Source organism: Salmo salar, chromosome 01, assembly GCF_965601325.2.
Source record: "Salmo salar chromosome 01, fSalSal1, whole genome shotgun sequence".
NCBI lineage: Eukaryota > Metazoa > Chordata > Actinopteri > Salmoniformes > Salmonidae > Salmo > Salmo salar.
In genome coordinates this window covers 77255337-77268938 of record NC_138291.1, presented here as the reverse complement: position 1 = coordinate 77268938, position 13602 = coordinate 77255337, and the positions used below count along the sequence as shown (strand labels likewise).

At 44.3% G+C, this 13602-nt stretch overlaps 1 protein-coding gene across 1 annotated transcript; it reads right to left on the bottom strand.

Moving 5' to 3' along the window:
* Nucleotides 1–891: 891 nt before the first annotated feature.
* ftr14l (finTRIM family, member 14-like) lies at nt 892–6048 on the bottom strand. Its single transcript, XM_014215000.3, has 8 exons — nt 5515–6048; nt 4947–5204; nt 4659–4754; nt 4198–4431; nt 3754–3913; nt 3449–3556; nt 2682–2818; nt 892–2472 (listed from the first exon to the last, which is right to left on the bottom strand). The coding sequence occupies exons 1-8, from the start codon at nt 5677–5679 to the stop codon at nt 2086–2088; spliced, it is 1545 nt and encodes a 514-aa protein (XP_014070475.1). The 5' UTR covers nt 5680–6048; the 3' UTR covers nt 892–2085.
* Between the last annotated feature and the right edge of the window lie 7554 nt (nt 6049–13602).

The window sequence follows — 13602 nt, the reverse complement described above, 5'->3', positions numbered from 1 at the left end:
GACATAATCCGGTGGTTGAAATTTCACTCTCAAAGACAACAGTTTATGATGCTGAATTTTTTTCTAATCCAATGTAAAATGCTGGGACCATGGATATTTACAAGATGTTAACAAACACTGACATATTGATTAAGAATTCCAAAATAACAAACAAATAAACCAAATGGCCCATATGCAGACACTAAGACTGGCTTCTAAGGTAGAGCACCTTAGACAGAGTGCCTATAACTTTGTCAAAGCATCAATAATTCCTCACACAGCTGAGTTAAAGAGAGCACTGTGACTTCTCAATTCCCCTGAAATTACAAACCTGAACGGGTTAAAAACCCAACCCCTAACACTGGGCCAATCCAATATGCACCTAAACAGGTAGGCTATTTCATAAATTCCTTCACAATCAATAGCCTACTTCTCATAGTTATCATATCAATGGCGAATATATAATACATTTCAACATATCACAGCATAGTAATACATAAACATTCAACAAATAAATATTAGGCATACACACCTCAAGTAGAACATTCTAATTACTCAGCCCTCATCTGCTGGATAACTAGGTGGACGTGACCAGCCGCAATCTCTGATCAGAGCCCCATCTGTTTTGAGCCCCACATTTTTAGCAACAGAAAAAACACACAGGCTTGCCTGTTTTGCATGTTATTTTGGCATTAATATGTGTCACATATGTTTGCAAACAATGTAAATATATATATATATATATATATATATATATATAACTGAGTTAATAAAGCCGCATACAAACATGGTCTCTTTTTTTGTAATTCAACAATATTGAAATCAATGTCATTTCCTATTTTTCTAATTGTGGGCTGCCTACAGTCTGTCATTTCTGACTGAATATAGTTAATGATGTTTAACAACATGTGCTTAATGATATGCCAAGTCTTGATTTATATTGACATTTTAGTCATTACAGGGTAGGCTAAGCATTAGAATAAGCCGCCACAATATTTGCAACCGTAGGTGATAATATCTTTCAAGGAGCTGAGCCGTTGTCAGTGTTGTGGAATAATTATAAGGTTAAGGTAAAATTTGACTTTCTTTCCATACTATCAGTATCGACTGTAGGCCTATGCCTCAATGATGTACTTAAAGTCAGGGAACGTTCTCTCTGCATGGTCTTTTGGGAAATGTTACAGCTTCGGCCTTTTTTGCAACAAAGCATCATTGAAACGTTCGTAAACCTAAATTCCATTGCTATCAGGAAACCGAGCCCAGGTCATTTGGTTCTTATATTAGATGAAGAACATTGATAACACATTAATCTGTTGTACAAATAAAGAAAATATCTGACATTATATTCCCATTTGAACTTTGCTGTGCTTTTAAACGGTTGAAAGCTCAGTGATAGACATTTGGGTGACAAACTAAACCAAAAATCTAATTGTTTTTCTATTGGAATTTGGTTGTGCTTTTAGATGGTTGAAAGCATAGTGATAACACATCGGAAATTAAATTAACTTTTGACTGTCTTTTTGAGTGATTATAGGTTGTTAATTAATTTATCAACATCACAGTCAAATATTACCCAGTTCACCATGTTGAAAGTGCATTGTGTGCATTGTGTGTCCAGTGGGAATACCATAGGGTAGGGTCCAATTTTCTTTCATTCATTATGATTATACAATATTTGATTATTATAAAAGGGAATGAAAGGGACATGGTAAGTAATACAGGAAAGAAAGGTCCAATAACATCCAACAGTAATGGTCTCACCGAACTGTCAGAGCAGATTCCATCCCATCACTCATCTTAAAGCTTTCTAAACATTTGCTTATTCTTTTCCAATAATTTCTTGTCATAAAATATAAAACATTTTATCTCTCTGTAATTACATTCGTATTAAAATGTAATTAATCTATTGTAGTGACAGAATTATACACACTTTATAATGAGCATCAATCTATTTACAGGTACAATTCATACAGTATAGCCTCCCTGTATGTAAGCATACAACAACTTCAAGAGGTCTGGACCTTTATGGCACAGATTTAGTGATATGTCTCTGTAACCATAGGGTCGCTGGTTCAAGACCCCCGTTTAGTGTTTCCCACTCAATCATTACACTAGTTTCACACTAGAACCAAAGCCCCACACACTGAAGGCAGGGTAGAGAGGCTCTATGAAGGTGGTCTGTACTCTGTGAAGGAGGTTCATGCTATCAGACACACTGTAAAACGCCAGAGTCCCCTTTATCTGGTCCACATACACTCCTACCCTTGAGGACCTGGGCTTGGCTATATCTGTGCTCTGGTTCTTGTGCACAAAGGAATATTTGTCCTCAGAGCAGTACAGGCTCCAGGACTTGTCATTCCACCCCAGGCTGCATTCATTGCTGTTGCCCTTGCGTTTGATGCTCTGAAAGGTGACAGCGATGTCTATCTCCGTTCCTCTCCAGTCCACCTCCCAGTAGCAGCGACTCCCTGACAGACCCTCCTTACACAGCAGCTGGGATGGAAGAGAGTTGAATTGAATTGAATTGAATTGAATTGAATGAGATTAGTTAATTGGATATGAATCTGACCATCCGCCCACCCACCATACAATGTAAAGCACTATGAGTGCTTTGAAAAATATTATATGAAACTATGAGAAAGCCATATCCTTTCCTAGTCTAAGTCATGTGATGTCACACCTGAGCAAAAAAAGTTTCTTACCTGCTGCCAGTGGTCGAACCTGTCTGGATGGTCTGGGTAGTTCTTGGGTTCGCTCATCATCTTGGCTACAGTGTTGCCCTCAGATAGGTACAGGTTGGGGTGGGCACTGTTGACATCCAGGGTCGGCTGGACCAGGTCTGGATAGAGGGATAAAAGCTTTAGAATAGAAAGATAGACCAAACCAATAAATACTGTGGCGATTTCAGGGGGGTGTCCCCAACCAGGACTTGAACGCAGGACCCTGAAACTGTCAAACTTAACATTTAAAGCAGGGGGTTTGAACAAGATAGACCAAACAATGACCAAACAAGGCCTACATCAGAGGAACTACCAGTGTGATATGCTGTTTAATTATGCTGTTGTTTCCTTATAGTTGCCGAGGAGTAACAACTTATAAAGTTGAAGCTCCAGTTGCAGTTCTCTCTTATTAAAAGAGAAGAAACTCTGTCCTGTGACACATGATTAGGTGTCAATATTGCCTAACTGTTTGTTTAATCATAAAAGTTCCATGTTTTTCCACCGCTGGGAGCGACACAGTTATGGATGGTTTTCACCTAACCTGTTCTGCAGGTAGACAGACTTTCTCTGTCACTGTGGCACACTGGTTTCAATGCCAGTTTCATCCATCGTGATAATGTGACCACAGGAAAGTCGTGTTACATTTACATCCTTCCTTCAAATGTACATGAGTGTCTGTTACAGGAGACAGGGCACAAATTGAAATAGACACACTGTTATTTAATAAAAAACGTATTAAAATGACTCACATTTCTTGAAATCCTCTCTTGTCTTAGGTTCTGAATATTCTCTTGTCTTGGTTTCAAGTTCTTCTCGTGCCATAGGTTCTAGTGGTTGGATAATGTGGACCTCTTTGACTGTGGAGACAGAGACCGACCGCAGTAATAAATATTTGATACAAACAAAAACAATTAAATAGCGAATAAATACGCTACTGTGAAAACGGAATGAATAAAAACACAAATTTTCAAAAATAGCATGACATACATTGTAAAGAATAACCAGAGCAAAGTCACCCAAAAATAAGAAATCACTGTGTGTTGGGATAACTAACCTGCTGAGGCGATTTTGCTGATTTCCGTCTTGTTGATTTCCTCCACTTGCACCTTCAACGCAGCGATGGCTCTCTTGGCTCCATCGAAGGAGTAGTATGGTGCGACAGTGACATTGTTTAGATCCTCATATCCAGAGGGACCAGACAGAGACTGCCAGCTCTAGAGGAACGATGGAGAAAAGAGGAGCATGATGATGACTGAGCAATTCAGTTAAATAGCCACATTGATGATGCAACATAATTACGCTGATTAATTAAGCTGAAATTGAGTTTGACAGGTGAAACAATGTGGTTTCAATCCACTTTTGCCCAGTATACATTTAGTGCCTGGAGGGAAGTCTGATACTCCAGCTTCATCACGTTCCTGTGCCAGTTCCAGTAGCCAAGTGAATACAAGACTATGAAGTCTGGCAGTGTGAGACTGTAACTGTACATTATACCAACCTGTAGGAAGTGTATGTGGTCGTCAGTGTGGGAGAGTTTCTCCAGGTCAGTGTGTTTCTTCTTCAGCAGAGTTATCTCTTCTTCCAGGCGGTCCAACAGTCCCTCAGCCTGGATCACTGTGGTCTTCTCCTGGGCTCGCACCAGTTCCCTCACCTCTATGTACCTTCTCTCTATGGAGCGCAGCAGCTCTGTGAAGATACGTTCGTTCTCATCCAACACCGCCTGTGCAGAGTGCTGTATGGGGGAAATAGAGGGAGAGATAATAGAGCGGGAGTAAATGAAAGAGGGGACATGTAAGCAAGAAAGAGGGAGGGAAAAAGGGGAGGTTAAAGAGAGAGTGACATCCCCAGTTTGTTAGGAAGATTCTCTTACGAGTTTTGGGGGGTTTATTGGTGTGATTTAAAATAATAAGCTCTCCCACCCACTGCTTGCATGCAAAGGTTCATAATGTTTTAACCCACCTTGACTGATTCCACAGCCTGGCGAAGGTCTGTCCACTTCTTCACTCTCTGATCAATCCTCTGCTGAGACTTCATTAGAGTGGACCCCAGCTGTTTCTGTAGGGGACAACGTTTACACAATGTTATAGGAGCATCAACATATGAACCAGGCCTATGATGGATGTCATAATGTCTTATGTAGTATCTGTTATAAAGGCTTTATGAATGCATAGGGTGTGTAAAAAAAGGCCAGCTGTCTGAGGCTTTTTTAAAGGGAACTAGAGTATAGCATTACTAAAACTAACGTACTTGTTTCTCAATCCTCTCGGTGCCAGCCGGCACAGTGTCGTGGCGCTTGTGTTCATCCATCATGCAGAGGACACAGACTGAGGTCTGGTCGGTGCGGCAGAACACCTCCAGCAGCTTGTCGTGCTGGGCACAGATCTTCTCCCTCATCTGGCCCGTGGCCTTCACCAGCTTGTGTTTCATCAAGGCTGGGTACTCATAGTGGGACTGGAGGTGGGTCTCACAGTAGGAGGCCAGGCACAGTAGGCAGGACTTCACAGCCTTAAGAAGAAGACGACACAACACAGGTTTTATGACACTTTTACAGGACCTAAAGACACTTTACAATATAGAACAAAAAAAATAAACAAAACAATGTCAAACAATGTTTTGGGGGTAGCAGGTTGTCTACAGTATAGCGTTTAAGAGTGTTGGGCCAGTAACCAAAAGGTCACTGGTTTGAATGCCCTTGAGCAAGGCACTTAACCCTAATTGCTCCTGTAAGTCGCTCTGTGTAAGAGCATCTGCTAAATTACTAAAATGTAAAAAGATTTTATATACGTTCTTTCACCAAAATAAAATAAAACCAAACCTTCTGTTTCCGAGTGATGCAGAAGTCACAAAGGACATCGTCTGGTTTGGAGGTTTTGGGCTGAGACTGGGAACTCAGGGTAGTGGAGCGCCGTTGGGCCTGCCCTCCCAAAGTGCTGTACTTGCTGGTAATGTCCAGGTCCAAGGTACTGGCACGACGAGACATCTCTCCTGGGACAAGTAGTAGTCAGATCCTCAGGTAGAAGTGAGATCCCTAAAGGTGAGGTCCTCAGGTGAGATCCACAGGTAAATGAGCAGTACAGATTTAAAAGGGGGTGTCAGAAGGTTAAAGTGAGGTCTAAAGATTAAATCCACAGGTAAAAGTGTGACCCACAAGTAAAAAGTTAAAGTTGAGTTTCCACATTAAATTAGGTAAGATCTACTGGTAAATTAGGTGAGATCAGCAGGTGAAAAATGTTCACATGTGTAGGAGATGGGATCCGTAGGTAAAAGTGAAATCCACAGAGATAGATGTTGACAAGGGGTTGGTTTCAGTGAAACTGTGACTGGAATGTATGTGCTTGAGAGAGAGAGATTGTCAGTAATGAAGCCTGGTCACTGGGCTAAACCAGTCCTCCTGGTTGGATATTTAAAGGCTGGAGAGGTGTGGCTCTTCACTGCACACAGGTGCTGCATTTCACAAAAAGACAGGTGAGCACAAAGGAATTTAAAGCAGAGGGGAGTTACAACAACAAGGAAGACACTAAAAACAAGGTGTTATTTCACAAAGAATGATCAGTAAGTTGGCTAGCTAACTTTTATAAACACCTATAAATAACTTCCTTTTATGGTTTGTAAAGGAAGAAGCCAAAGTTCAATATACTGAGAGAATCTGTCAATTATACCATGACCAACTAAAATGTATAAATTACAGGAAACTGATCCAGTTTCGTGTTAAACTTCTATTCAGATGAATGCTTCATTCATGCAACCACACTGTAACGAGTGTGTTGAGAGTCAGGAAGAAAGTTCAGGGAGTGAGTGATTTATTACATAAATGCAACTAAATACAAAACGAGAACCACAAACAACGCACAGACATGACACTGGAACAGAAACAATGATGCCTGGGGAAGGAACCAAAGGGAGTGACATATATAGGGCAGGTAATCAAGGAGGTGATGGAGTCCAGGTGAGTCTGAAGATGTGCGTAACGATGGTGACAGGTGTGCGCCATAGCAATCAGTCTGGTGAACTAGAGGCCGGAGAGGGAGCACACGTGACACACACTTTGAGATCAAAACATCCTTTCATTCTGAAAGTGTTCATCTATAGGAAAAGGAGGACCAAACTCACATTCACATCGACAGGGCTGTAGTGGAGCGGGTCGAGAGTTTCAAGTTCCTTGGTGTCCACATCACCAACAAACTATCATGGTCCAAACACACCAAGACAGTTGTGAAGAGGGCAAGACAAAACCTATTCCCCCTCAGGAGACTGAAAAGATTTGGCATGGGTCCCCAGATGATACACTGTTACGCTGCTGCTACTCGCTGTTTATCTATGCATAGTCACTTTACCCCTACCTACATGTACAAATTACCTTAACTAACCTGTACCCTGCACATTGACTTGGTACCGGTACTCCCTGTATTGTTATTTCATTTTTTACTTTAGTTTATGTAGTAAATATTTTCTTACATCTATTTCTTGAAATGCATTGTTGATTATGGGCTTGTAAGTAAGCATTTCACTGTAAGGTCTACACCTGTTGTATTCGGCACGTGACAAATAACATTTGATTTGATTTGTCCACTGCTGTCTCCAATTATGATATTTTGCCACTAATTTGTCTTTTGACCAATCACATCAGATCTTTTGACAGATCTTTTTCAGAGCCGATCTAAATTGGTCAAAACACCAATTAGTGAACAAAAAGAAAATAATTGGGCTGCCTGTCTAAACACAGCTCTAGTGTTTATAGCTGTATGTCTGTATTGCATAATTACACATGACTGTGTAACGAGGTAAACCAAATACACTTATACAAGAACATTCTCTTTGGGTAAACCCCACAGTCAATCTGGAAAATGTCAAGAACTTCGAACGTTTCTTCAAATGCAGTCGCATAAACCATCAAGAGCTATGATGAAACTGGCTCTCATGAGGACCACCACAGGAATTCATGAGAGTTACCAGCCTCAGAAATTGCAGGCCAAATAAATGCTTCACAGAGTTCAAGTAACAGACACATCTCAACATCAACTGTTGAGAAGAGATTGTGAACCAGGCCTTCATGGTCAAATTGCAGCAAAGAAACCACTACTAAAGGACACCAATAATAAGCAGAGACTTGCTTGGGCCAAGAAAATCGAGCAATGGACATTAGACCGGTGGAAATCTGTCTTTTGGTCTGATGAGTCCAAATTTGAGATTTTTGGTTCCAACCGCTATGTCTTTGTGAGTAGGTGAACGGATGATCTCCGCATGTGTGGTTCCCACCGTGAAGCATAGAGGAAGAGGTGTGATGGTGCATTGCTGGTGACACTGTTGGTGATTTATTTAGAATTCAAGGCACACTTAACCATCATGGCTACCACTGCATTCTACAGTGATACGCCATCCCATCTGGTTTGCGCTTAGTGGGACTATCATTTGTTTTTCAACAGCACAATGACCCAACACACCTCCATGCTGTGTAAGGGCTATTTGACCAAAAAGGAGAGTGATGGAGTGCTGCATCAGATGACCTGGCCTCCACAATCACCCGACCTCAACCTCAAAAATTTACTTCAAGAATGTAGATGGTTTGGGATGAGTTGGACTGCAGAGTGAAGGAAAAACAGCCAACAAGTGCTCAGCATATGTGGGAACTCCTTCAAGACTGTTGGAAAAGCATTCCAGGTGAAGCTGGTTGAGAGACTGCCAAGAATGTGCAAAGCTGTCATCAAGGAAACGAGTAGCTATCCCGGAGGAATACCGGGACCTACCGGTGGCTTTTTCGAAGACTCGTGCCACGTTCCTGCCCCATCGCCCATGGGACTGCACTATTGACCTACTGCCTGGTTCTACCCTCCCGCGGGGGCACATCTACTCTCTCTTGCATGCAGAGACCGAAGCCATGGAGGTCTACGTCCAGGAGGCACTGGCCCATGGATTCCTCCATCGGTCCACCTCTCCGGCCTCCTCCAGCTTCTTTTTCGTGAAGAAGGACAGAGGTCTCCGCCCCTGTATTGATTACCAGACACTGAATAAGGCAACGGATAAATTCAGTTATCCCCTGCCTCTCATACCCACTGATCGAACAGATGCACGGTGCTCAGTACTTTACCAAATTGGATTTAAGCAGTGCCTACAACCTGATGCGCATCAGAGAGGGGGCTGAATGGAAGACCGCCTTCAGCACCAGCACCAGGCATTACGAATACAGGGTAATGCCCTACGACCTGACAAGTGCACCCTCAGTGTTTCAATCCTTCATTAACAAGGTGTTTAGAGACATGTTGGGTCGCTGTGTAGTGGTGTACATAGAAGACATCATGGTGTACTCCACTACACACAAGCAACATGTCTCTCATGTAAGGTCTGTTTTGGAGAGGCTGATAGGGCATCACCTGTATGCCAAGGCGGAGAAGTGCCTTTTCTTCCAGCAGGCGGTCTCCTTCCTGGGCTATCAGATATCCACCGCGGGAGTGGAGATGGAAGAGCAGAGGATCAGTGCAGTACGGTTGTGGCCTGTTCCATCCAACATAAAGGCGGTGCAGCGCTTCCTAGGTTTTGCCAATATTAGGGGTTTCAGCACAGTGGTGGCCCCTCTCACCTCCCTCCTGAAGGGAGGTCTTCGACAGCTGCGCTGGACTGAGGCCAACTGAGGCCAAACGCTCAAGGAACATTTTACGAACGCACCTGTTCTGGCTCATCCTGACCCATCTCTGCCCTTCATCGTGGAGGTGGATGCCTCCAAGGTTGGAGTAGGGGCTGTTCTCTCCCAACGCACTAGATCGCCGCCTAAACTCCATCCATGCACCTTCTACTCACGGAAGCTGTCTACCGCGGAGCAGAATTACGACGTGGGGGGTTGTGAGTTTCTGGCCATCAAGAAGGAGCTGAAAACATGGCGGCACTGACTGGAGGGTGCTCAACACCCCTTCCTGGTTTGGACGGACCACCGAAACCTAGAGTATATTCAAGCAGCGAAGAGGCTGAACCCGCGTCAGGCCAGGTGGGCCATATTCTTCGCCAGGTTTGACTTTACCCTCTCCAACCAGCCGGGATCTAAGAATGTAAAGGCCGATGCGTTGTCCCGGGTGCATGACACAGAGGATCGGAGGGAGAAAGTGACACCCATTATTCCCCTTTACCGCATTGTGGCTCCTGTCGTTTGGATTATGGACACGGACATCCATCGAGCCCTGCGACAGGAGCCCTCACCTGCCCACTGTCCCGAGGGGCATACCTACATGCCCTCTGCTGTGTGGGACCGTCTCCTCGCCTGGGCACACACAGCACCTGTGCCGGGGCACCCAGGTATAGCCCGTACTATCGGCTGTCTCTCTGGCAAGTACTGGTGGCCCACCTTGGCACAGGACGTCCGGGTTTACGCCTCTTCCTGCTCCACCTGTGCACAGAGCAAGACACCGAGACACCTCCCCTATGGCAAACTCCACCCGCTGCCGGTTCCACAACAACCCTGGTCCCATCTCTCTGTGGACTTTGTCACAGACCTTCCCCCCTCGGAGGAGCATGCCACCATCCTGGTCGTTGTGAACCGGTTTTCCAAAGCCTGTCGTTTGATTCCTCTGCCTGGTCTCCCTACGGCCATGCAGACCGTAGAGGCTCTCTTCTCTCACGTCTTCCGGCACTACAAGATCACAGAGGACATCGTGTCTGACCGTGGTCCTCAGTTCATCTACCGTGTCTGGAAGGCCTTCATGGAACGACTGGGGGTCATGGTCAGTCTCACCTCCAGGTACCGTCCCCAATCAAATGGGCAGGTGGAAAGGGTAAATCAGGAACTGGGTAGGTACCTTCGTAGTTACTGTCAGGACTGGCCGGGGGAGTGGACTGCGTTTCTGCTTTGGACAGAATACGCACAAAACTCCCTCCGTCCTTCCTCCACTAACCTCACACCCGTTCAGTGTGTTCTAGGCTATCAGCCGGCCCTGACACCCTGGCACCGGAGTCAGATCGAGGCTCCTGCGGTGAGCGATTGGTTCCGGCGCGCCGAGGAGGTATGGAACACAGCGTACACCCGTCTCCAGCGCGTCGTCCTCCGGCAGAAGGCGCAGGCCAATTGTCACCATAGTTTGGCCTTGGTCTTTCAAAGTCCTGAGGAGAGTCAATGAGGTGATGTACAGATTACAGCTCCCCGTCAATTACCGTATCTCACCCTCATTTCATGTATCTCTCCTCAGGCCGGGGCCAGCTGGTCCCTTGGCTAGTGCTGGACCCCACAACGCATGTCCCCACCCCCCCTTGGACGTCGAGGGGGCCCCGGCCTCCTCCTTCCGCAGCCTGTTGGACTCATGGCGTCGTGGGGGGTCTCTCCAGTACCTGGTCGACTGGGAGGGGTACGGTCCCGAAGAGCAGTGCTGGGTTCCGGCACGGGACGTCCTGGACTGTTCTCTCATTCGGGACTTCCACAGGTGTCATCCTGACTGGGGAGGGTACTCTCACACCAGCCTTCGCTTTGGCTTCCCCTCCTGTCCAGCTCAGGTGTTCGGCATCGCCGGCCTTCTAGCTGCTGCCGAACGCCCTTCACTCATCAACCCCGGACTTGTTTCGTCATCATTACACACACCTAGTTCTAATCCCCACTCTATCACTGTATATATACTCCCTCTATCATTTGTCTTTGTCAGTCATTGTAAATGTTGCTTGTTTTCCTGAGAGGAATCTTTCCTACTATTTCCTGAGTACTTTATTATTTTGAACTTTGAACTTTCGTCCCGGTGCTTTAATAAATTCAGTAGTTCTAAACCTGCGACTTCCTCCTGCCTACTCCTCTCTACACTTGTGACAGAATTATGAGTACTTGCTACTGTGATTCCTGAAATGCAGAGCCTGTTGGAGTATTTTAATTCTGAAATTATACTTTTGTTACATTGTTTTCTAGCTCAGCTGGTTAGCCATCTCTCAGTCTCATTGACCACCAAACGTTGCTAACGCTAGCTAGCCACTTAATATAACTTGTTTTCTCATAATGTATGTTAGCTAGCTAAGTTAGCAATGTTATGAATACAACTCCCATCTGCTGTCCACATCAGGATACGATTTGAGAAGGCCAGTTAGCTCAAAGTGGTTATAGCTTTTACTGCATGCTGACCGTGAGTTCAGAGCCATTCAGTGGCTAGCTACACTGCAAACATAATTTGAGCAGGTTCCTGTGAAACCATTGTAATGGCAGTCCACTACAACATACCCAATAGTTTCCTGATTAGCAAGGGGTAGTCTGTGTTTAATTACATTGTTTATTATAAACACAGTTTGAGATCACTGGATTTCGCCAGTAATTGGAAGGAGATTTGGGCTTCCTGGGAAAATATTGTCAGAGGTTGCAACAGTAACCAAGGGCGCGGGGCTTAGCAAAGGGTCAACTGGGTGACCAATTTCAATTTGGCCACAAATTATGTTTTTTACAGAACAAGTTAGTGGTTGATTTATATTGTCACTTGCTTGACAAAAATCTTATCAGTTCTACCAGTTGAATACAATGTTGAATAATACTATCTAATTGTGTAAGTAGTTGTATTCATGTGAATAAATAATGTATCACGAGCTTCGAGGTAATTCAAAACATGCACTACTCATGAACAGGAAGAAACCTCAGCTATATACAGTTGAAGTCGGAAGTTAACATTCACTTAGGTTGGAGTCATTAAAACTCGTTTTTCAAACACTCCACAAATTTCTTGTTAACAAACTACAGTTTTGGCAAGTCGGTTAGGACATCTACTTTGTGCATGACACAAGTCATTTTTCCAACAATTGTTTACAGACAGATTATTTCACTTATAAATTCACTGTATCACAATTCCAGTGGGTCAGAAGTTTACATACACTAAGTTGACTGTGCCTTTAAACAGCTTGGACAATTCCAGAAAATGATGTCATGGCTTTAGAAGCTTCTGATAGGCTAATTGACATAAATTCAGTCAATTGGAGGTGTACCTGTGGATGTTTTTCAAGGCCTACCTTCAAACTCAGTGCCTCTTTGCTTGACATCATGGGAAAATCTAAAGAAATCAGCCAAGACCTCAGGAAAAAAAATGGTAGACCTCCACAAGTCTGGTTCATCCTTGGGAGCAATTTCCAAATGCCTGAAGGTACCACATTCATCTGTACAAACAATAGTACGCACGTATAAACACCATGGCACCATGCAGCCGTCATACCTCTCAAGAAGGAGACGCGTTCTGTCTCCTAGAGATGAACGTACTTTGGTGCAAAAAGTGCAAATCAATCCCAGAACAACAGCAAAGGACCTTGTGAAGATGCTGGAGGAAACAGATACAAAAGTATCTGTATCCACAGTAAAACGAACCCTATATCGACATAACCTGAAAGGCCGCTCAGCAAGGAAGAAGCCACTGCTCCAAAACCGCCATAAAAAAGCCAGACTACGGTTTGCAACTGCACATGCGGACAAAGATCGTACTTTTTGGAGAAATGTCCTCTGGTCTGATGAAACAAAAATATAACTGTTTGGCCATAATGACCATCATTATGTTTAGAGGAAAAAGAGGGATGCTTGCAAGCCGAAGACACCATCCCAACCGTGAAGCACGTGGGTGGCAGCATCATGTTGTGGGGTGCTTTGCTGCAGGAGGGTCTGGTGCACTTCACAAAATAGATGGCATTATGAGGTAGGAAAATTATGTGGATATATTGAAGCAACATCTCAAGACATCAGTCAGGAAGTTAAAGCTTGGTCGCAAATGGGTCTTCCAAATGGACAATGACCCCAAGCATACTTCCAAAGTTGTGGCAAAATGGCTTAAGGACAACAAAGTCAAGGTATTGGAGGGGCCATCACAAAGCCCTGACCTCAATCCTATAGAAAATTTGTGGGCAGAACTTAAAAAGTGTGTGCGAGCAAGGCGGCCTACAAACCTGACTCAGTTACACCAGCTTTGTCAGGAGGAATGGG

Excerpts from the sequence above, each read along its gene's own strand:
- ftr14l (XM_014215000.3), bottom strand. The coding sequence starts at position 5,679 with ATGTCTCGTCGTGCCAGTACCTTGGACCTGGACATTACCAGCAAGTAC. Across the intron at positions 4,432-4,658 it reads AGGCTGTGGAATCAGTCAAG|CACTCTGCACAGGCGGTGTT; the intron begins GTGGGTTAAAAC and ends TCCCCCATACAG. Across the intron at positions 3,557-3,753 it reads CAGCAAAATCGCCTCAGCAG|TCAAAGAGGTCCACATTATC; the intron begins GTTAGTTATCCC and ends CTGTCTCCACAG.